At 39.7% G+C, this 23,778-nt stretch overlaps 1 protein-coding gene across 1 annotated transcript in view; it reads left to right on the top strand.

Annotated features, from left to right (window-relative positions):
* Nucleotides 1-402: 402 nt before the first annotated feature.
* The window catches only part of KPNA1 (karyopherin subunit alpha 1), a 57,568-nt gene continuing 34,192 nt past the window's right edge, over nt 403-23,778 (top strand). The window contains exons 1-6 of the mRNA XM_059492555.1: nt 403-582; nt 12,826-12,959; nt 13,761-13,868; nt 15,579-15,678; nt 16,251-16,345; nt 19,666-19,797. Of these exons, the coding sequence (XP_059348538.1) occupies nt 12,831-12,959; nt 13,761-13,868; nt 15,579-15,678; nt 16,251-16,345; nt 19,666-19,797 (564 nt within the window). The 5' untranslated portion in view covers nt 403-582; nt 12,826-12,830. The remainder of the gene's footprint in view (nt 583-12,825; nt 12,960-13,760; nt 13,869-15,578; nt 15,679-16,250; nt 16,346-19,665; nt 19,798-23,778) is intronic.

The following is a 23,778-nucleotide window of genomic DNA, read 5'->3' as shown; positions in this document are numbered from 1 at the left end:
CGGGAACATCCCTGCCCCTTCCAGCGCTTCCCGGCTGGGAGCTCCGGGGCGGCGGCGCTGGCGGGCGGCGCGTTGGGGCCTAACATCGCCGTGACATTGGCGGCTGCTGCGCCATAGCCGCCGCCACAGCTGCCGCCACAGCTACCGCCACCTCCGTGTCCCACACACGACACTCTCGGGCGGCCGCCGCCACCATCCCTCAGGCGGGGAAGGAACGGGGCGCCTCCTCCCGTCTCCCCAAACCCTCCCGGGCGCGGCGCCACCGCCCGTCGCACTACAACTCCCGGCGTGCCCCGTGGCGGGAGAGGCGCGCCTGCACGGGGGCGCGCGCTGCTTGCCGGGAGCCGTAGTCTTTCCTTCGGGGCCGCGCTGTCCTGAGGAGGGCGCCGCCGCCGCCTGCCGGCCTCGCCGGAAGGGCTCTTCCTCCCAGAGGGCGCCGCGGCGCCCCCCGCGCGTGCGCAGTGCCGCTGCCAGCCAGCGCCGGGCAGGCAGGGAGGGAAGGAGGGAGGCAGGGAGGGAGCGGCGCTCGCGCGCCTCGGGCCCGAGAGGAGACAGCGCGGTGCCGCGCCGGGCCGGCAGCAGGTACGGGGGTGGGGGGGAGCCTCGTTACCTCGGCCCCGGCGGAGCGAGCGTGACTGCAGCCGGGCGGTGCTCGGGGCCGCGTCCCCGCGGGAGGAGGGACCGGGCGGGGATCGGCCGCCGGCGGCTCGGGTTGTGGCGGGGGGGAGGGGAGGCCCGGGCCGGGGGTGCCGCGCGCGGCGGGAGCCCCCTCGCGAACCCCCGGCCCGTGCGCGCGCGCGCGTGCAACAGGCGCGCGGGGGCCGCGCGCGGGGCGGGGCCGGGGCCGGCGCGGCGGGAGCGGCGCGCGCGTGGGCCGGGAGCGGGAGCGGGACCCGCGGCTGGCGGGGACCCGGGGAGAGGCGGGCCGGTGCTGCTGTGCCCGGGGACAGGCTGCTCGTGCCTGCAGGGACTCTCTTCGGCTTCCAAAGCGCCGGCTTCGGAAGTGACCGCGGTTGGCTGCGCGGAGTCGGGCAACAACTCCGTGCCGCGGGGACCGGATGGCCCCGGTGCCGCTGCTCCCACCGCGGGACGGGCTGCGAGCGGAGGCAGGGCAGCAGCTGGACGAGAGGACATCTCCCTAACCTGAGCCAGGGAGGTTTAGCTTGGACACCAGGAGGAATCTCTTCAGGAGAAGCGTGGTTAAGCGTTGGGATGGGCTGCCCAAGGAGACGGTGGAGTCACCGTCCCTGGAGGTGTTTGAGGAAGGACTGGATGTGGCACTCAGTGCCGTGGTCTGTTTGGCACGGTGGTGTTGGGTCACAGTTGGGCTCGGTGACCTGAGAGGTCTTTTCCAACCTGATTGATTCTGTGGAGGGGAAGGGAAACTTCCTCCTGCATCTTCCAAGCTTTTTTTTTTTTTTTTCACTTGTGGTGTTAGTTGATTTAAAAAAGCTCTGCCATCTCCCTACAAATATCACCCCGTAGCCTCGCATTATCTCACCTAAAATGTTATTTCTTTGGCTGCCTGTGTACGATGGAAGGTTAGTGCTGGGTGGCCGTTTCCAGTTGTCCTGTTCCAGAGACTTTGTGTGCCACAGAAACTTGTCCCATTCATAGTCTCTGAATCTGTGTTGCCCGTAGCGCGGTCCCTGTAACAGTGATTTTAAGCTTTGCCTCTTGAGGGCGTTTCATGAAAATGAAAATGCGGGCTGGAAAGATACGTCATGAACTGTGAAAATACCGGGCTGCTGTTTCTGCAGAATTCCCAAATGGTGCTGAATGGTGGTGTTTAATGGTCCCTTTATCCTTTATTCAAGCTGCTGTTCCTCTGGATTTTTTGGTTTGCTGGCGTATTTTCTGCTCTGACTGCTTGATGTTAATGAAAGACTTAACAAAGTTGGGATATGTCAATGAGCTCTCAGGAAATGAGATTGCAACTTTATCCTCAGAAGCTCTTTATTTTAATGCTATTTTGTATATACCTCTGGCAGTTAGTAGTTAAAGTAGAATTCCCTCCAGCTGTTAATGAAGCACTGTGTAAATTAATAGGTTGTATCAAGGTGATCTTTTGTGTATTTGGCCTTGTTTTTATTGTAACTTCATTGTGTTCTCCTTTCAGTGTTACCACCTGCATTGACATGTCAACTAACTCATTCAAAACGAGTTTTGAAGTTTCTACTTGAGCTGTGGTTGCACCTTTTAATTACCCTTTAGACATACCCATGGGCACAGGGGAGAGGAATCGTAGCTTGAGGCACGGTAACTTAAGATGACACACGAGGTGGAGATTTTTCTCATCATGGATTTTCCTGTCACAGTCTTTCACACAGATTCAGTGCTGCTTCGCTCCTGAGAGATGTGACTGTCTGGGGCCTTGGCATCCCCCACTGACCCCCAGCTTTAAAGCAGAGTCTTTGTTACACCCCATCTCTGACTCTGACACTGGACCAGGGTGTTCACCTCTTGCTGTCAGTGTGCCATGTGCTGATTTTTTCTGATGATGTGTTCTCTGTGTTGATGACTTCAGAGCTGGTGTGCTCATGTGGTCCTGTGTATCCAGCTGAGTGCTGGCTCCTGGAGAAGTCCCACTTTAGTCCATTTGGAAAGGGAAAGGCAGCAGCAGCCCTGGCCCAAGTCACCACGAGAACTAAAAAGTCCTACAGTCAGTTGTGGCAGTTTCTGAAAGGTTCTTTATAGAAACTTCTAAGTGTAAATGTTTATTTAAGCAGGTTATTTGATAGTCTTATTTCAGCTTCGGTGTTTCTGTACAGTGCTCTTTACTATTTTTTTTTATTTTTATTTTCTCCCCTTCTGTTGAATAAGCTAACATTAATAGAATGGTACATTTTATTTTATGGTCCTGTTTCTGCAGGCTTGCTTTAATACTTCTTTGAAGTATTTCACAAGTTCTTGGGGGGGCTTAATTTCTATCTTTGAGAGCACAAAAGTGTACCTTTAAAGGCAACTAAAAGTGTTCTTAAGTTGCAAAATGTAACTTTTATGGCAAGAGGTTGATGGATGTAAACCGGAGCCTCCCTGAAAAACTGAAATCAGGTTTTTCCAAAATAGCATATAGTGCATAAAAATACCTGAGTTATGTGATTTAGGGCTAGGGGCTTTAATGTTAATTTGCAACATAACAGAAATAAAAGAGCAGCAAGCAGCAAATAGCTTAATTTATTGCATTTGTTTAAATACTTCTGAAGGCCAAAGGGATACTGAGTGAGCCTGGTAGGTTCTGAGCAAGTCAAGAAAAATAAAAGGCATTAAAGGAATTACACACTTGATGAAATATTCTGAGTGGCTGAAATATCTGCACTGGAGGTTCTGGAATGATGTAATGGACAAACAAGTTAGAAAGACCAGACCACCTCTTTTTCAGAGAACAAGTGGAAGCTGAACTGATAGAAAAATTATTCAGCTTCATACTAAGGGGTGAAAGCATAATGGATGTACTTGTTTAAATAATATAATAATACTAATAAAGAATGCTGATGTAAAGTACAGAGAATAGAGGCAGCATTATGATAGCAAGTCACTTTTTTTTCTGCTCTGAAGAAAAAAAAAAACCCTTGTCTGTTACAGTTTTTAAAGTCTGTTAAGCAAGTAAGTGGATTAAACTGCTCGATGTTATTTCCAGGAATAAAGGTGGGGTTTTCAAGCCAGCAGTGGAATGCAAGGCCTGTAGAAATATCAGTACCTTTAAATTATTGTGGACAAGGTAAAGGGACTCTGGAAAAGGAGAAGAGGTAATTTTAAGCTAAACAGTCTAAAAACCTCCATTGAATATGAAATCTGTAGACCAGCAGGACTGGAAATGATATTATGCCACCTCCTGAATGTCTTAAATTGCATTAAACATTGTGCAGCCTTTATAATTCATTTTAGGATAAAAAGTAGATGTGGTCTAAGACAGGTGACAGTAAATTTCCCTTCACCAGAACTGATTTATAAAGGATGTTAGTAGCAGGAAGGTGTGAAAAAATGTTAGAAAGTTGTGGTAGACTGCACATCACAGGGTCACTTCTGCTGGTCTCTTCATGTTAGACAGGAATAAATGGAGTTCAGTGACAGAAGAAATCTGGTTTGAATAACGTGAACACTTTATTGGAACATAATTATTGCTTAGTGTCATGAGGAGACAGACGCTAAAGCTCATTGGAACTGAAAGAAATGCGACTGTTCCTGGATGTGTGTAGAGCATTATGGACTCTGGGCTTTCAGAGGGTGACATGAGACAAGATTTAGTCAGTCACCTGCTGCCAGCAGCTTCCTTGTGATCCACAGGATTTGTTTTCTCTGTTTTTCTGTTTTTGTTGGTAGTTCAGATGCTTGTCAAGCTCAGCAGGAGGATTCATATGTTCTGTGAGATACCAACTGGTTTGACACACACAGATCTTTATTTTATTTTATATAAAGTTGAGATTATATGTAAGCAATGTGCTGCTTCTAAAACCATAAAATAAATACCTTGTGGCTAAACATCCTAAACATATATTGAAACAAGGCTTTGTAAGCCTATCAAATTTAGTGCTAAGGTAACACTTGAAAGCAAATTCACCTGTTGAATTAGGAAAATGAGCAAACAAGCCACCTATTAGTGGATCACAAACTGTAGGTATCTATAAGTAAAGTCCAATAGTAATGTTGTGATTAACATCAGGTTGTTGTGGTTTTTGTCTGAAGTAGGGTGAGATTGCCTTTTAAAAGACACAGGGATTCTTTGTAGAGCTTCCACATGATCCTTTTTCCAGCTGCCTAGTGTTCTCATTCTACCCTTTTTTTTGGTGCTGATAAGTTATCAGAGAAGAGAAGAGGTGTCTCTGTGAATGTGCTCTTAGTTGGCTTCAGGAGCTTTGGTAGGAGGGATATTGGGTGTAAACGGGATGAGGGAGGCAGAATGAGTGTAACTGAGTTTGAAGTCCTGTGGGTTTTGGCTGATGTGGCTGATACCTCAGTGCTGTGTGACTCCTTCATTGCTGATGTCCAAAGCTAGGATGAAATCAGTAGAATTTTGATTTACTGTTATTTTGTTGGTTTGCACACATGTCTTCCATAGTGCTGAGTCACAGCAGATGATACAATTGTGGCAGGCAGATTTGTCATGGGAAGCATGAGGTAGCTTTGCTTTCAGTGCCTTCTGATATTTCCAGCCCTAAACAAAAGCTGCTTGAAACAACAAAGTCAACTTAATTATTTAGTTTATTTTTAACCTAATTTGTTTTAAACTGCCTGAGACTTCTTCTCATTGTGTGAAATTCTGAAAGGTGCACTCTTGTTCACTCATAAGTATTGTTTAGGTCAAGTTAGGATTTTGGAAATGTGAGGGTGATCTTTTTTTTCTGACAGATGACTGTCAAATGTGTTTTTTCAAGCAGTCCCTCTTTTAGATATGACCTTACAGAAAATACATATTTGGCCAGCCCATCCTGTGAGTGCAGGGAGCATGTGCTGTAATCTTGATCAAAATACAAATGGATCTCTTCTTCAGAGGAAAAACAGATTACATTTTCACTTGGCATACAGGAATAATCACTTCTGTAGTTTCATATGGATGGGCACATTTACGTGAGGTTATTTTTTTTTTAGTGTCAGTATAATCCTGTGTGGCTGAATAGTTTAATTCCTCATCACTTGCTTCTTTGTGTTACGACTTGTGGGACCTTTTGGTTTCAGGTTGATTATGGACTGTGGGGTTATAGAAATGAAGGTGAGGGTTTTTTTAATTAAACAGATTTATTGCACTGTTGTGTCTTTGAACACAATAAAGGAATTTTGTGTTTTCAACTCAAGTCAGAAAGTCTCAGTTAACAAATTTGAAGATGTTTTAGTTTTAAATTGACCTGGCTTTGACAGTCAGGTTTTTTACCTTCTCACTCAAGTTAAAAGCTTTCTGGAACTTTGAAAACTATCTGCTGCCTTGTTAAGTCAAAATGGACCTTTTAAAAATAGAGCTCAAAACATCTTGTAAATATCTTCATGGTAGTAAATGTATGGTGAAGTGCTAGATACACACTATATAATCTTTTATTGTGCATGTTGCCTTCTAAAACTGTTTTCCAATAAACCTTGTAAATGCATTACTTCTTAATCTGTTCAGCAATGTTTCTTCAAAAAAGAGAGGAAAAAAAAGCACATAATCCTCAAACTTTTAAAAATTAAGTGTCTAACTCTGTGGCTGTCAGTGGGTTTAACTAGTAATACAGGCTGATGTGCCAGATCAGTTTCTCAGATGTGCCTAGATTACCAATTCTAGGTAATTCTTCTGTTTCTGTTAGTGATTGGTTTCTTTATGCAACCAGAAATATATTTCCTTGATTTTTTTTTTTTCCTATGAGGTTTTTTTTTTTAGTGTAAAGAAGATCAGGAGCTGGCAAGCTGATGTTGGCCTGGTTTTAAGTACGTCTTAAAAAGTATGTACTTTTTTTTGTAAGGACAGAAGATCTTTCTGAGTTACCTGGAGATATAATCAATGTACCCTTCAAGATCAGTAATTTTGCAGAGATACCTTTGATGTGGTAGTTGTTTTTCTTTACTTTAGCCAACTTTTCAGCCCTTTTTTTTGTTTGTGGATAGGAAAGTCAGGGTGAGGTGTGAAATGTCACATCCCTGCACATTTGACAGAGGTGTCTCAACATTGTTCAGATAGCACACAACGTATTCTCCCCCTTTTTTTTTGCCTTTGAGCAACATTAATGTTTGTAATTTTTCTGTAATATCACATTTCATGTTGTGCAATGTTGTTTGTCTTTTAGGTCTTGTATTTTAGGGATATTCTTATTTTTAAGCAAGAACCAATCCAGCTTGCCAAGTGGTCTAGAGCTAGAACATTGCAACTTAGTCATAGATTAGGTGGGTTAGTACTTGTTTTGCTATTTCACAGGGTTATAAAAGTGCTAGAGCAGAAACAATTGTGAATTAAGGCTTACCACTGGGCAGGGAAAAACCCTAAGAGGACTAGGAAGCCTGCAAAATAAAGCAGATTTGAAAGATATGGAAATGGGCAGCAGTTCCATGAAGAAATCCAGTTCTTAATTCCATTTTTTAACAGAAAGTCTCTTAAAGTCTGAACATTTCAAGGCTATACATTCTATTCATGTCTGGCTACCATTCTTATGTTGCATTTGAAGCTCCTTTAATCTTCTGGCTTTTTGGATAGCAGAGGGTGGTGATTCCTTTTCTTCTCCATTGTTCTTGTGTGCTGGTTGCCCAAGGACTGTGGATCCCTGCTGTTGGGCTGTTGCAGCTTTTATAAACCACAGAAAATGGAATTCACAGGATTGTTTTGTTTCCTTGCTAGGGCTGGAGCAAAACTTACTTTACAGGTCTTTACAAATACTGTAACTGCTGATTTTATAGTGACTGTGAGAGGTGTTTCCCAGTCCTCTTTTACAGCTAGAGAAAGGTAAGCAGAAGTCTTGGAAATTGGCTGTGCTTTGCTTGAACAATAGGTTTTTGTAGTTGAGATGATTAAATATCCTTTCTTGTAGATGTCCTGAGCTTTACAAGAGTCTGAGGACAGAGAGAAAGTAAAACCCCTGTCCCTCAGATGGTATGGGTGCTTCTGCTGGTGGGCATTCCCACAGGCCTCTGTAAGCCAGCACGGTTTGTCAAACAGCTTTGCATTAGAAGTTGGTACAACCTCATCCAAGTGTTTATCTGGCTGAGCTGGCTTTTGAAAAACAGGAGACAGCAGTGAAGAGAGAAGTCAATCTGTTGATTTCCTTTATTTTTCTTTTTCTCTCAGATAATACTGTCAACAGTATAGAGACTTGGTGGATGTGTTTTTTCATCTCTGTAGGATGATGCCAAATGTAGGATTTTGCTCTAGAATTTTTTCCAGGGAAATAACATTAGTCCCAGGTGATACTTTTATCATTCTATGCCCTGTATTGTGCTGCTTTCAGGTTGGCTTTTAAAATTGGATAGGTTTTCTAGTCTCACATGGAAGAGTGTCAGAAGGTGATGTATCCTGTAATCAGAGCTCAGTGAATTGCTCAAACATCTGTCCAGGCTGTGCTGTAGGTATTTGGCTTGATGTCAAGAAGTGTGATTGTGAGGAAGCTTCTTCTCTAGGACATGTAGAATCCCATGGCAGAGCCAGTAAACTAAAATCTCCTTGGAAGTAAAGCTTTTGTGCATTTCTTCCCTTGAATAATTCCAGCTTCTCTCGCTGCTTGACAGTGCTGTTTCTAACAGGAGTTGTCCTTTCAGGGCTGATGGTGCCTCTTGTGTCTTTTCTGTGTCTCTCTGGCAGCAATCTAGAGGAGAGGCAGCAGTGTGACAGCACAACAGAGCTCCCACATCTGCCTCCAGTGACTCCTTTCCTTCTGACAGCCACCTTAGTTAGGAAATGTACTCTCATAATATGGCAAATCATGGGTATTTTGATAATTTTTTATCACACTGTTTCTCTTCAAACTCATATTCTGCCTTAACTTTGAAGTCTTCCCCTTCTGACCTATTCCCATTGTGAGGTAGAATGTCATGTATAGATCTACTCTTCTGAAACACATTTTTTTTCATATTCTTGCCCCTTTTTCCAAAGAAGGAAAGTCTGTCTCTAATAGTCTTTAATATCAGGAGTGTATTTGGTAATCTTTTTTTCATTATGTATATCTGGTACATATATGCTACTACATGTGTAAAAAATTGCATTTATATTTATATATATAAAATTATACAGCTCTTGATTTTTAAGGGCTTTATTTTTACATCTGGGTACGTCTGACGTGTGAAATATCCAAGAGTATTAGTCACAAGGTATTCCTTCTGGCAAAGCCCTTAAGTCTAGTGGCAGTGATAGCTGATTTAAGAAGGCAGGGAGTTCATTTTTATTCCTTTCTGGATGATTGCTTGGGACAAGGTAGGTCATGGCAGTAAGTGACTCTGTATTTTCCAGTGCTTCAGAGTTTCTTTGGCTTGATGAGCAAGGAGAAATGCAGAACTTCTTATTCCCCTAAAAACGTGTGCTTAGAATACATCCACATTTGGTACGGTTCTTGTCTTAATCAGCAAAAGATTTGGGATCATGTTTGCCCTAGGGAAATGCAGTCATCCATGTATAGTGGGTTTAATTTTGCTGAAATTTGTGTTTATGCAGACAAATTGAGAAGGAGAAAGTATCATATGGGGTTTGAGTGATGTTGCACAAAAGCCCAAGAAATACACCATGAAAATTCCTTACCAGGTCTCCAGAGGTTTTTAGCTGTAGCCAGGAGTATCAAAAATGTGGACAATGCTGTGCTATCTTTAGGAGAGAAAAGATGGGTAGAACATTTCCATGACAACCACCACAGATTTCCTCCAGAAGTAGCATTAATTTTGACAATGCAGAGAAGATCCAGGGTTTGCTGTTTGCTGCAAGGGTGAACTTGAAGTAACCACTGAAAGATTCTCAGCTAAGTCACACCAAAGCTGCTGAAAACCAGAGAGACAATTTGAAGTTGTTTTGCTTCTGTGGTTTAGTCTGGGGAAAAAGGTACATCCTCAAAAATGGAGGAGGAGATTTATAGCAAACCGTCCTTGGATGACTGTAACAGCTTGTTACATTTTTAGTCCTAAAAAGCCATTGTGTGCTCACACATTTGAATAGGTCCAAAGATGCTGTCAGTATGTGTGGGCTGGGTGGAATCCTTGATGCACTCGTTGAATTTTTCACCAGTAGTCAGGAAACAATAAAAGAATGGTAAAGAAAGAATTGATTTTCAGATACCTTCAGGAAGTAAGAATTACTTCTAGAAAATAACTATGGCTTTAACAGTTATAGAGATCAGACAGACAGGTGTATAAAATAGGTGTGTGGCTTTGTGCTGGGATTTTATTTACTAACAGTGGTGGCCTAGCATAAAATAAGGTATTGAACCCATCTCTAGTTGGATTGGTAACTTCTCAGTGATGAAGAGAGTTTAATCTTTTCACCTTTAATGAAAGAAACTCTCTTCCTAGTCATTTGGTGGTAGGTGTTTGTACTCCCAGATAAAAAACAATGTACTATTTTGAAAGGATTTTAAGTGTGCAGTTTACTCATTAAATAGAGGAAGGGGTTAGTCAGCCAAGTGAGCTGTCTCGAAAGTCAGAAATAAGCATAGTCAAAACCTGCAGCTGCAGCTTGTAGAGGGTGTAAGAAAGATAATACCTGTGAAGCTGTTGAGTAGAGGGCTTGCACTAAAGTCAGAGAAAGAATTCAAATCCTGTACCTGTATTTTCAATAAGTGAAACAATGGTTTAGGGTACAACAGGAGGGGCTAAGAGAACTCTGAGAGGAAAATGGAAATTATTACCTTAAAGACAGAAGCAAAATTAACTGAAAGAAAATCAGTGTGCGAACGGGGGATGAAGGGGGCAACTATGTTAATAAGTACAGTGAGGAAGAATACACTTAAAGAAAATTACTTATGATGAAGTTGCTTGTGTCATTGATGTTTAGAAGCATTGGAACATTATATGGAAGCTGCATAATAGAAATTAGATGAAATTCAGTATCAAGGGTTGAAGATGTTCTCTGTCAAGAATTCAATTAAATTAAGAACTTTTAGGTATTGAACGTGAAGGTGTGAAATGACCACAGGAGTTTATCAAAGGAGTTACCAAAGTCCTGCAATCCCAATTAAAGGCAAATACAGTCTTATGAGTGGGAGAAGACAGACTTCAGACAAAAATGGAGAATTTTTAACAGCACTGTGGAAGGCCCAAGATGTTACCTGGGCTGTAGTGTATGCCTGTGTTTATTCATGGTCAGGGGCTGAATGACCAGAGTGTCTGCAAAGCCATTTTCATGTTAGAAATGTCCTTCTAGCTCATGGTTGTCCACTTGGTGTTTGAGTTCAACCTGCTTATTCTAAAATAGATAAAATACTTTATTCAAAATATTTTAGGAAAGAAATTTTGAGTGTTTGTTGACTGAACTTCTTTTTACAGTTAAAATTCCAGGCTTATTCAAATAGTATGTGTGTTTAATATACAGGTAGTAGTCACTTAAACTAAAAATGTGAAGAACATATAATTGCTAAGCATACTGTAGGAATCACGAACACTTGAAGCTCAGACATGTAAACACAGGAAGAAAGGGGTCTCAAAGCTGTTAAGAAAGATGTAGGGAACTTCTGGTGCTGTGGGATTTATCTTTTTGTCGCACCTTTATTAAAAAAAAAAGGCTGTTTCAGGAGAGCCTTTTCAGCAAAATTAGGCTGCTGAATTGCTTACCTATATGCTCAGGTTGCTAATGTTGCATTTGGTGCAACCTGTGATTGACTGACAATCAATGTAGTAGTTCTGTGTCCCTGAACATTTAAAAAAATCTTTTAAAATTTTAAAAAAGTTGTCAGAATATAGTAACACTTGAAGTGATGTCCGAAATGTTTTCTGTGAAAGTCAGTTCTGATCATCAGAATTCTTATAAATGGTTGTCAGGTAGTAGCAACTTAAAAAGAGGCTCAAGCAAGAAGCATATTTGAGTATCTTTTATTATTATTATTATTATTATTATTATTATTATTATTATTATTATTATTATTATTATTATTATTATTATTATCTTACAACTCTTTGTGCTAACTGAAAAAAAGTTGTTAGACTCAATATACATTTGATGTATTTTAAAGAGGAAACCTAAGCTGTTTAGAATCTGTACAGACTCATGTTGCTTAATTTTAAAGTAGAAAATGCACAGGAGATCATTTATCATCTGGTGATTCTGTGCTTATGGAATTTGAAGTGAGTAGCTTATTTAATAGCACACATTAGAGCATTTGAAAGAGACCTTTAAAAGTCCTGTAGAGTAACTTTTAATAAAGTGCAGCTTTCCAAATTCTGTATTACAGGATTTACAATAAGTTGGAGACTGCATCTCTGTGAAGATGCATGGAAACACTGACGTGTTGAGAATTTGATTCCCAAACTCTTGGTTTTAAAGGGATGATGTAAGGAGAGAAGTAGCAGCAGAATGGAGCACTAAGAGTAGAGACCTGATCCACACCGGAATGAGTTCTTTCCACGCAGTTCTCCATCACTGCTTTATGCTAAGTGACTCCAAAGTGTGGTGTTGTACATGTGCAAATCATCATGGGCAGCTATGAATGCTGACCCACTGAGTTACATAAGACAGATGGAAATCACAGACTGAAAAAAGGTCCCTCTGCATAAACAGTGGCAGGATTAGGGACTGGGGGTGGGGAGGAGGGGAACAATAGCACTGCTTTCTTTGCAGGACTGAGCATTTTCAATGGTTAAACCATCTTCACCTAAATTTTTTCTTTTTGTTTCAATTTCCTTGTAGGCCTTGTCAGGATAGGAAGAGCGCAGGGTTTCTTCAAGTTTCTTCAACAGGGTTGTGTTGAATTAGCTTAAAATGTTGGATATGAAGTGCAAAAAAAAAAAAGCCCCTGTACTGACATGCAAAATAAATGAAGATAAAAAGCAGCTAAGACACCTTCACTTTTGAGTAAAAACAGGAGTATGTAATTTGGCTAATTCTCTGTGTGGGGAAACGTTAAAATTTTTTAGTGTAGTTTTCTTTTTCACCCAGACTATATACTCTGGCTTATAGACTTCTGTTCTTAGTAAAATATTTTACTTACTCTCCAGTGAGTGCCTCAAAATGATAAAATAAAAGTTTGTTGGACTGCTGTAAAGAACTGACAGACCAAAATGACAATTCTGTGAAATTTTACTTTCTATCTTCTAAATTTTATTAGAAGTTAGGTGATGGAATACAGGGGGGCACTGGCTGGAAGTTCACGGCTACAGAGTTTAAGGAGTGGACACAATATAAAATGATGCATTATTGAAGGGTAATTGTCTTCTTTTTTAAATTGCATTGTGAAGGAATCATGACGACCTCAGGAAAAGAGAATTTCCGGCTGAAGAGCTACAAGAACAAATCTCTAAACCCCGACGAGATGCGTCGCAGGCGGGAGGAAGAGGGTCTGCAGCTACGGAAGCAAAAGAGAGAGGAGCAGGTAACACAGCAGTCTGTGACCACTCCTTAAACAGTCCTGTCTTGCAGTAGCTCTGACTCTGCTTCTCCCAAACCCCTTCTTAGTTGTTCTGCCCTCCAAATTCATACGCAGACAGTCTGAAATCAGAATCACTTGCACACTTCACTGCCTCTTCTGCAGGCTCTACAAGGCATAGAGTGAGTGCTCCTCATTCACTCAGGGGTAACATTGGCCAGAGCAGCTTGAGGGTCAGACAAAACTGTCTGACCAGTAGGTGTAGCCTCTCCAGCTCTTCTCAGGACATCTTAAACTGGGTACCTTCTCTAAGTCATAGCAAGCAAATTTTGCTCATCCCAGTATAATAACCTCTGTAAGATCATCCTCCAGAGCCCTCTTTGCCACTGTAACTCGACTGTCAGAGCCCCTGCAGGTGTTCTGTGAGGATGTGTAATGCACAGGAATTTATCAGGTCTCTGAACCCCAGCATCCTCTGCAAGAAGGGAATGGTGTGCAAGCTAAACCACTTGTAGATGGAGGCAGATGGTGAAGAAGAGAAAAGGATATAATGGAACAGTTTTCCAGAACTGTTAGGAACCAATGTTTTAGCACATTGCTGTTTTCATTTACTTCATGGCTAAGCTTTCTCTGTGTGCTGTCAGTTGAAGTCCTGTAGCCAGTGTACTGTCTTCTCTCAGGTCATAGCATGTGTAGTTTTTATAGCAGCCTAATGCAACATGCTGTGTATATATTGGCTGTGTAATATATATTGAATATACATATATATGTTAAATATTTTATATATATGTTAAATATTTTCTTTAGTTGTTTAAACGCCGAAATGTTGCGACGGCTGAGGAAGAAACGGAGGAGGAAGTGATGTCAGATGGGGGCTTCCATGAGGCTCAGATGAACAACATGGAGATGACTTCTGTAAGTGATGGGAAGTGAATAGTGTTGGTTGAAGCAGGGCAAGTCTATTGTACTATGATGTGATGGAAATGAAATTCCACAATGATGTGAAGAATGCATTCAGAGATGGACAACTCTGAAACACCAATGTCAGTGAACCACCCTGAAACAGATTACTTGAGAGAAAAATGCCAGGAATGTATAGCAAGTGGTTTTTCAGAGGATATGTGCTCAAGAAAATAAAATAAAATGTCATTGTCCTGGCAAGCTGATCACTTCCTGGATTTAGTGCTCACCATTATGGGTGATTGTATCAAATGTTGCCCAGAGTTTTTAAAATCTGAAATTCATACTGCTTGAAGCATAAATATACAAATCAGGCAGTGTGTTATTGCAATTTACAAAGTTAAAAAGGGCTTGGTGGAAAGCTTTATTAGCAGACTTCCAAGTGGCACAATTTTTAACCTAAGTGTTGGAAACACTGCTAGACCTAGCTTAACTGTCGGCATGAGGCCTTGAACCCCTTTCTGTGCTAGAATTTAAAACTACAGAAGAATACTTCTTGTGGAAATTAGACTTTTTAACTTTCTCTCTGGAAAGAAAAATGGTAAAGGTTTCAGTTCTACAGCAGAAAAGTTTAAGGAAAGTGCAGTTCTCACTTAAAAGTGTTGCTGATCTTCACAGTGTCTGTGTTCAGAGTATGCGAGTGATGTTTCCATAGAAATCAGGCTGAGCTATAGATAGTTATATGAGCCTTGAAAATTACTGGGAAACAGAGAAATGCTTATAAACAGTGTGGTAGATCAATAATAGAATATATGGTTTTACTCTTCAATATAGTATTCAAATATTGGGCAAGTCTTAAATACCATTAATCATTTGTGTGGAAGCTTATATTAAACAAATAGAGAGTAAAAAGTAAGGAAAGGGTTTTGCCTAATTGATAGATAGTGTCATTATACAGTTTGCTATGTTAAATGCTATTAATTTCAGGCTCTTAACAGTTGGAGCTGTTGGCTGTTACAGACAACGCTTAAGTATTTTCAGCACTGTCATCTGTCTCCCTGTCTGTCTAAGGGTTGGGTTCAGATGGATCTGAAGATTAGATTAGAAGTGGAAGAAAAAAAATCTGACTTTTCATATGCTTCTTCACATGGGTACATGTGTGGTGAACAGAGTGTCAGATTTTACCTAGCATAAGAAAAGTTACTGATTTAATTTATTCATATTATTGGAAACCTTCAGTATTATGGAAAATTTAATACCTCTACTTGATGTTGATAACAAGCATTAGAGTTTGTTGACTCTTCTAGAAATGAGAGGTCCTATACATTTTGGTGTAAGAGAGTAAGTCAAAATGTACATGTTAGAGAAATCTAAATGCTAACATAATTACTTTTTGTTAAAGCTGACAATTTTACATTTAATTTAGAGGAAGGGAGAGAGTATGAATTAAAAATTCTGAAGAGTAATTTTCTTGCCATATCTTGTGGAAAATTTGAATTTTGGCTTTCAGTAAAGCAAAATTGCATTTGAGAATGATGCTGCCTTATGTAGATGTTCATATATTGTGATTCCTATGTTGTCCATAATGGTTTTACCTAAGTTTTTATTCAGCAAGAAATAAGCTTTGTACTGGTATAGCAAATGTAACCTGTATGTTGCTAATTCCAGATTTTTTCCCCTTTTGCTCTCACTCACCCTCATTCTATTTCCCCATGTAAATCCTAGAGTGCAGTCATCACTGCTGATATGATTGAGATGATTTTCTCCAATAGTCCAGAGCAGCAGCTCTCAGCCACCCAGAAGTTCCGAAAGCTGCTTTCTAAAGGTAAGGGCCGAAATGACTTAGAGAAAAATGTGGAAGCCTCCCTAGCACGTGGTTTTACTTTGACAGCAATAAAAATTGAGTTTCACACTGAAATTTCAGGGTCAAAGCTCTGCTTAACACAATGTCAGCTTGATGTATGTAATAGTCACTTCTTCTCTTGAAATGTGTACTGAGTGTTGCAGATGTGAGAGCAGATGTGAGATCTCCTCTTGGATGTAAGTTCAGATGTTTTAGGCAGTGTCTCTGTGGCCCAAACATACTGATATACCAAAGGTCCTTTGCATGTGTGCATGCCAGAGTGACTGCACTGAACTGCTGCTCTGAAATCAGCCTGCCTAAACCACTGAGTGCATCAGTGCTCTGAATCATCTTATCTTAGTACCTCAAAACTCTGGAATTTTTTTATGTTGACAGATAGGAATCCATTGCCTTTTAGTGAAATATTGCAGAAAAAGAACAGACTCCAAGAAAAGAGCAATCAGTATGACCCTGGATATTGTTTTGATGCAGTAATTTGAGAATTTCCTTACAAAGAAATGAGTGTATCTAACGTAACTTCTTATTTTAAACAGAACCAAATCCTCCAATAGATGAAGTCATAAGCACACAAGGAGTCGTGGCCAGGTTTGTGGAGTTCCTGAAGCGGAAAGAAAACTGTACATTACAGGTATAAAAATACAAATGTATCTGCCTTCCTACTTTAGGAAGGCATTTGGTGATGCAAATTAGATAGGAAGAAAATTAGTGATTTTTTCAGCTTTACTTCCTCTCTTTCTTCACTGTGTTAAAAAAGCTATTTTATCTTCAGAGTTTCTGGCAAGACCTCTGGGTGCAGGTCAGGAGAGAGAGGGAGATGTCTGACATGCATTGAGTGACTGATAGGATGGGGTCTTCAGACTTCAACAAATACAGAGCTTGAAATTTGGAGCTCAAGAGATGAAAAGCTATTAAACAAGACTTTCATGTTTGTCTTCTTTGTACAAATTGAAGGCAATTTTAAATCTTTAAAATTAGGATTTAAATTTTTGATTAAAGTAAGAAAAAGGTTTAGAATTAGAAATACAATCTGTAGTGATAAGCATAGAAAGCTGGAAGACTTACTGTGGTTTGAAAAAACTGAACTATATGTGCTACAATGGTAGTTAATTTTTCTTAACCTTTGATCAGAAAAAAACACAGCTGGAAATAAGACAGTCTTTCATGGCTAATAGAAAGTGAAAGAAAACAAATTACCTCGTTAAGGAAAAAATATGTAAATATGTAGCCATTAAATACAACTCTTAGATTAGAATCAGTATTCTTTTAAAATGCATAAGGCAACAGGTTTGTGAATGCCATGTGAAATCCAAATTTTGTTGACTGGAAATATACAAAAAATTAGCTTTTTATGCATTAGAGAAAGCATTAACAGGTATTGCTTTTCAGATTGTTATCCACAGAATTTGAGAGGTCTCTTAGGTTCCTTTGAGGAGTAACTAAGAGTATGTAGCAGATTTAAGCTGGTTGGTTTGCAGCTCCAATGGAAGATTTGTAAACTATCTGTTGTAAAAAAAATAAATTGAATGCCTTTTATTATGTATTGGGGTCAAACATAGAAACCCAAGACAGGCAGATAAATGGAAGCAATTCTTGTGGCCTTACTGGTGCAATATTTATTGATTTTTACATGGAAATGGGAAAAATAAGTTAGAGTAGAAATGTGCAAGCTTGTCCTAAGGACTTTGTAGGAAAGCAGTGAAAATAAAAGCTTGACTATGTTGCTCTAAATGCTCCATTCTGCCTGGGTCATTTTCCTCCATCTTGCCAAATCTCTCTGCCTGCTTGGCAATTTAGTGTCTGCAGGTAGAATTTTTTGCTGTGATCAATTAAGAAGTTCCCTGGAAGTAACCTTCTAATGTTTTTATTTTCTCTCTCATTGTTTCCAAAGATATTCCTTTGGGCTTGGCATTCTAGGGTTTCTAACTGTAATCTAGCCTAGAAGGGAAGGATTTCCAACTCATTCTGAGACAGTGAAGTATGATTTATAGCTGCTTGTGTAGTGGATTGAATATGGCAACTTCCATGTTCATGAATTGGAACTTTATGGGAATTTATGGTCTGTTCTTCTTCTGTGTTGTCAATGGAATATCCTGTAAATCTAGGCCTCTGAGATCAGTGATAGGAAGGCCTAATTTGTTAGGAATTCCTATGTCCTGTTTTTCCTCAAGGTAAATGGAAGACTTTAAAAAGCTCCCCTGTTCTCCAGGGTTGCTTCAGCCATACATGAACAAATACATTTTTCTCTTGTGGAGAGAGGAATCTTGAAAAAAATGGCACCACAAAGAAATCTTTGCCATTAATGTGTGACTGTTCCTTAGTTTATACATCCTGGAGCATCAGGTGTCCACAGAGAAGAAGGAGGAGAGAAACTGTCACTCTCTAACCTTTCTGTGGCTTACACTGTAGACTGTGTGAGTCTCCAAGCTGTGAATTGTTCAAGCTGGTGGTACCAGTAGGAAGCTGGAGGACGAACTTTAAATATGGATAAGAGGCCTCTTTGGTAGAAAGATGAGTTACAGTTATGTTAGAATGTACCCAGAACACTGGATACTCACTTCAGAGAAAGGAGAATTGCAGAAAAGCAACATTTTACGTTGGCCTTAGGTTCTGGTCACACTGTTTTGCTTCTTGTTCATTAATGATGAATCTTGCAGTTTTGACTTTGTCTGTTTCTACTTTATTTTGCAGCCCATACTCCTTGTGCATTGCAGTGATGTATTTTGGAATTGTTTATTCTGATCACATCTTACTAGAATGTTCAGTTGATCAGAAGGGCAGGATTAATTGTATTGTATTAATTGTATTAATTAATTGCATTTTCAAAACCAAAGTCTAACAACACTTAGAAATGAAAAGCCTTAGAAGTCTAAGCTTAATTCTTGAGTTCTTATTTCAGGCACATTTCAGGATTTGGTGCAACTCCTTAGCAGGAGTTGTTTTTGTAACTAAACCCTAAACATAAGTCCTTGCTCTATCTCTTCAGACAGTTTTTGAAGGTATATCAGTATTTCCACTGGAATAGTGTTGGATCAGCATCTTTTGGTAATGTCAAAGTCATTAATTTATAGCTTACAACTTTCCATTTTTGTTTGTTGGTTTTTACTTTTCATTCAACTTTTAGCATTCTTTTAATTCTATAGATTCTGAATGTACCAAATAGGATGTAAATTTGCTAGAGTAGTGTAATAATCTTTGGGCTGAAGGCATACAGAAACCTACTCAAACACTGATTTCTGGAATCTGTATTTTCTGAGGCCTGAGGTCTCAGGTAGGGTTAAAATTTGCATTTCATCTTAAAAAGTTAATGCGTTTGCAAGTTGACATTAAAAGAATAAATGACAAAAACAGTTGAAAATGTAAAGTGTTTGGGATCTCACTTTTTCTTCAAGTCATGAATTAAAACATCATACACTAATAGCATTTGGCATCAGTGTTGATCACTAGAGTTGGAGAGAAGTTCTTTGTGTTGTTTTTTAGAAATCTGTTTTTATTTGTTTGGATTTTTAAAATCTCTTTTAGATTGTTTATTTGCTTCATATCCATGAAGTTTTGTCAAACAGTGTCTTCTTCTGCATCTTCAGGAATATCGCTTGTGATGTAGTGAATGCAGGTGCCATGTCGTGGGAAAGCACATTGTTTTGTGTACAGGTTCTTAGCCAGTAAGAAAGGCAAAGGTAACATAAATGCATAGCAAAAAAAAAAAAAGATTTGAAAAGCCACAGCAGACCCAATGTTCTCATAAGGAACTGCTGCAAATTTTTGTTTCAAGTGATAATGATAACTCCTAAATACATGATTCTGGTTCTTTGCAAATTGTTAATTGGTAATATCTCATGTTTTCCCTCTGCCAAGTCTGCCAGATCTCTCTGGTTTTAGAAGATATTTAGTGCCCATGTTTGATGTGGCATAGAAAGCTCCTAGTGAACTGACTTGTATTTTGTTTTCCAGTTCGAAGCTGCATGGGTACTGACAAATATTGCCTCGGGAAATTCCCTTCAGACTCGAATAGTGATCCAAGCAGGAGCTGTCCCCATCTTCATAGAGCTGCTTAGTTCAGAGTTTGAAGATGTACAGGAACAGGTAAAGATTGAGAACAATGTTGAATTTTGTGTGTGTGTTAATTTATGGAATTAGAGGCTTTTTTGTTTGACTTTTTGTTTGTTTTGTTTGTTTGGTGTTTTGTTGGGGTTTTTTTTCCCTTCTCTGGAAAGGAACAGGGCTATCCTGTAAGAAAGCCTTTAGAGAAAATGCAGTATATGGAAATTACACACAACAGTTGCTTTGTACTTAGTATGTGTTAAGTTACCTAAGCAAGTATTGTATTTTTCTCTTTCTGGAAATTATATACTTAACCATAACTAATGAGGTAATTCACTTTGTTCTCTAACAGGTTGATATATTTCTGTCTATTGAGGAATTCAGGGAGTCTTGTTTGAATAATTGCTTTAGATATGAAAAGTTTATGCCTGTTTCTCCTGAAGATAAAGCCTGAGCAGAAATTATACTTTGTTCTCCAAGCTCCTTACAGCATAGATGAATATTCTTCAAGGCCCACAGGGATCAGTATAAAGCACAGACCAAACATCTGATTCAGTAGTTTCCATTTTAAGTCTGTAACCTGTATTTAAACAAGGATGTACTTCAGACATATAATCTTGCTTTGAAGACTTAGGATGATGAAATATTAATGATGTTAACAAATTTAGTTTTAGCCAATGTTAATCCTAACTTGAAAGTATGTACCTTTACAAATTGGACTAGCTTTAGGTCCAGGTATTGCTTTTGTTACATTCTTTACTCCATTACTAAGCTCTGTGTTTTTTCCTATAGCTATTTGCAGACCATGGCTTAGGCTTTACTTGAGTAAATGAAATTAGGCACTGAATTCTCATTTTGAGAATGTTTCTGTGATGGTTGGTTTGTTTTTTGGCAACCTTTTTCTGAACATTTCTTAGTTTCAGTATCTTTTTGTGGTGATGAAATGACAAGCACTGGCTATTCCAGTAGCACTCTTTCAGCACTGTTGTTTACAGAGATAGTCCCTCATTTTCACTTTTGCTTGATACTTTGGTGTGTAAATATCCAGTGTCTTTGTGGACTCCTTGCCACAGAAGCTGGCTGTGAGCTCAGGTTAAGCTGATTATCCAGTATGATCCATTGTTCTTTTTAGAGTCACTGACTTCCAGGTTCAGTTCTCCATCCTGTAAGTGTGACCTCTGTTCTGTGTTCCTAGATATCTGACTGTGCCTTTGGCTGAATTGAGATGCATGATTGGAGGAGTCCCAACTCATAGACATTGGACTGCTTTGTGTAACTTGCCTTTCTTTCTTGTAGCTGGCTCAGAGTGTACCACCTGTACTTAAGGTTGCCTAACATTTTCCACAAGACAGATGTTTTTCTTAGTTGCTTGTTGCTTTCAGGTTACTCCACTTTGTATCTTTCAATTTTCAGTGTTCTGTCTTAGACTGTATTATTGTTGAGAAGACTTTTAAAGAGGAACAGAATTCAGGTGTTTGAAAAAATGTTAAAGAAAATACGAAGTATTTTTTGTCCATTACTTTAGCTTTGAGGAGCTGAGTCTGCTGTCATTGTAGAAATTAGAAATGTGATAGAGAACTTGCCAAAATGGCAGATAAATGCTGTGTTCTGCCTGTGTGAAAATCCATCCAGACTAAGCTATATGGATCCTTTCAGATTCGTATTTTGGGGTTTGAGCTGGGTAGCATTGCTTTCCAAATTCAGCTGTCACTTGAGTGCTGTTCCTGCAGAATGATTGGTGCTCTGTATATAACAAGGCTGCTTTTTCTTATTTTTCTCCTAATGATTGATCTTCTGTGCAAGAGCTAACTTGCTTTCTTTGTCAGGTTGTTATCATCCCTGCTGATGTTCAGAGAGCAGGTGGGAAGAGCAAACCTGTTTAGATTAAGTTGTGCAGCCTTCAATCTTTAAATGGGTGAATTAACGGAAGAGCTTAGGGGCCACTGTTAAGTAGTTTATCTGGCTCCTTCCCCCTCCTGCCTCCCAATAAACTGCTGCCATATTAAAATTGAGATTGCAGGCAGGCAGAGTGGCTTGGTTGTCATTACTGAAAGATATTCTTCTATGCAGTTCAAGTGCTGCCAAATTCAGGATCTCTCTCTTTGCTGGTAATCTCAAGGTACCAGTTACAAATTGCTCCCTAGTAAGCTGTGCTAAAGAAGGAAAATGTACCATGGCAAAGTGTTACACTGTTTCATCATGGATTTCTCTGCTGCTGCTCTGGAGATTGCAGCCCTGCTCACGGCTGACATGGGGTTTAATGCTGGCCAAGAAAAGAGGAATTCTGCTTTTTTTCCCAACAGATTAAAAAAGCCCCAAGCTCTTCAGCATTTGTTTCCTCTGAAACAAAAATTAGGAGCATATAAGCACTGAGAAGTTAGCTCCTGTACTTCTGTGTTACAGGATAGCAGTAGTACACAATTGAATAGTATTTTTCCAGATGACTCTTGTCTCATTCAGTATATGCACAGATTGTTGCCCTGGTAACAGATGAGTGGGTAGTAAAGGAGGCCTTTATTTGTCACACTATGACCCTGATTGTTAAAGTTGGAACAAATTATAGTGCATGGAGGAGAATAGAGAAGAAATTCTTAGAATTAAGCACGATAGTAGGTTTGTGAGAAAAATGTTTCTACTGCTTAGTGTCTGATGCAGGACGATTTCCTTCTCTCAGTTTTCAGTAAGTAGATACTTGTTCTAGGGTTTTTAAATGCTCTAGGTGAAATATTTCTTTTTCATTTTGTAGTTGAGGACAACTCAGCAGTGATTTTCATAGTTAGGCCTGTGTTTTGAGCAGATCTGATCCTGGAGTTCTCAAGCTAGATTTCTGAAACTGGGTGATATTTGGCTACAATTTTCTCCTAAAGTGTTCACCCTAATTATGTCTCTCAGTAGTACTGTGAAGATTATTATTTTCAAGCAACTGCATTTGCAACAAATTACAAAAATACAGGAAAATACAGAAAATACAAGAACGTGTTCAGGGCAGAAGTCAGAAGCTAACCCTGTAATCATGTAGTGTAAGATGAAGAGAGAAAGAAGTATAGAAGGCTGTGTTCTAATTAAGATAGCAATTCTTTAGAAGGAAATGTTAGGTGATAACATTATTTTGAATATGTAGCATGGCATAAGCAAAAAATATGTATAATATCTTGTTGGCTAGTCATTATCCACTGTTTTTGTTTTACAGGAAGTCAGTTTTAAAGATTTACGTATTTACTTTGTCTTTTATTTCTAGCTTCCATTAGCAGTAGCTCAGGAACAGATATCTGTGTACCTTATCTTTTGATCACAATGTTCCCAGCATGTATTTTTCATATCTATAAGCCAGTTTTAATTTTGCACTTTTTTCCTTTGCATATGCTAGTTTCTGAATCTAGTGAAGAGTCTAAATCAGCTGTTTTATAAAAGTCTGTGAGGAAATCTTTATAGCTATGTTTAATAAGCAACATGTATGTTAATGAAATGATTACTTATGTCCTTTTACAAGATCTGTTTCTCATTAAGTTGTGCAGGCCTCATTTAATTAGCCTACTATCCTTTAACTCTTTCATTGCTTGTATTGTGTGTCAGTGGTCATTGCTTCCTCTGTGGTCAGTGGCCAACCATTTAGCATACATTTTTCCCATCAGAGAAATTGAATTTATCACAGAATCTACATTTGCATTATTTATGAAAAACACTGGCTACATCTCCCTTCTCTTCCTATTTCTGTTTTTGGTGTACTGATTTTTAGGTTTAGTTAGTGGCATATGTCCTAGTCCTTTTCCACTTATCACAGTTTTTTTTCTTCCAAAAGACATCTAGAAATTTTGATCTACCTGCCTGAAATTACATATATTGGAAGACTCCATCAAAGCTCTTTAGACATGCTTCAGGTTGATGTGGCTTCAGCAGTGTCTTGGCTGCAGTTCTTTCCTAACTTTCCCTGCTGTGGTGCTTAAAACCCAGATGTCAGCTTGAGTTTCCTTGATGAACATGGCATTTCCTTCAAAACCCATGCAAGGCTGCCTGTCGAGAATT

The sequence above is a fragment of the Ammospiza nelsoni genome, chromosome 2, assembly GCF_027579445.1.
Source record: "Ammospiza nelsoni isolate bAmmNel1 chromosome 2, bAmmNel1.pri, whole genome shotgun sequence".
NCBI lineage: Eukaryota > Metazoa > Chordata > Aves > Passeriformes > Passerellidae > Ammospiza > Ammospiza nelsoni.
This window is presented reverse-complemented; position numbering and strand designations above follow the sequence as displayed.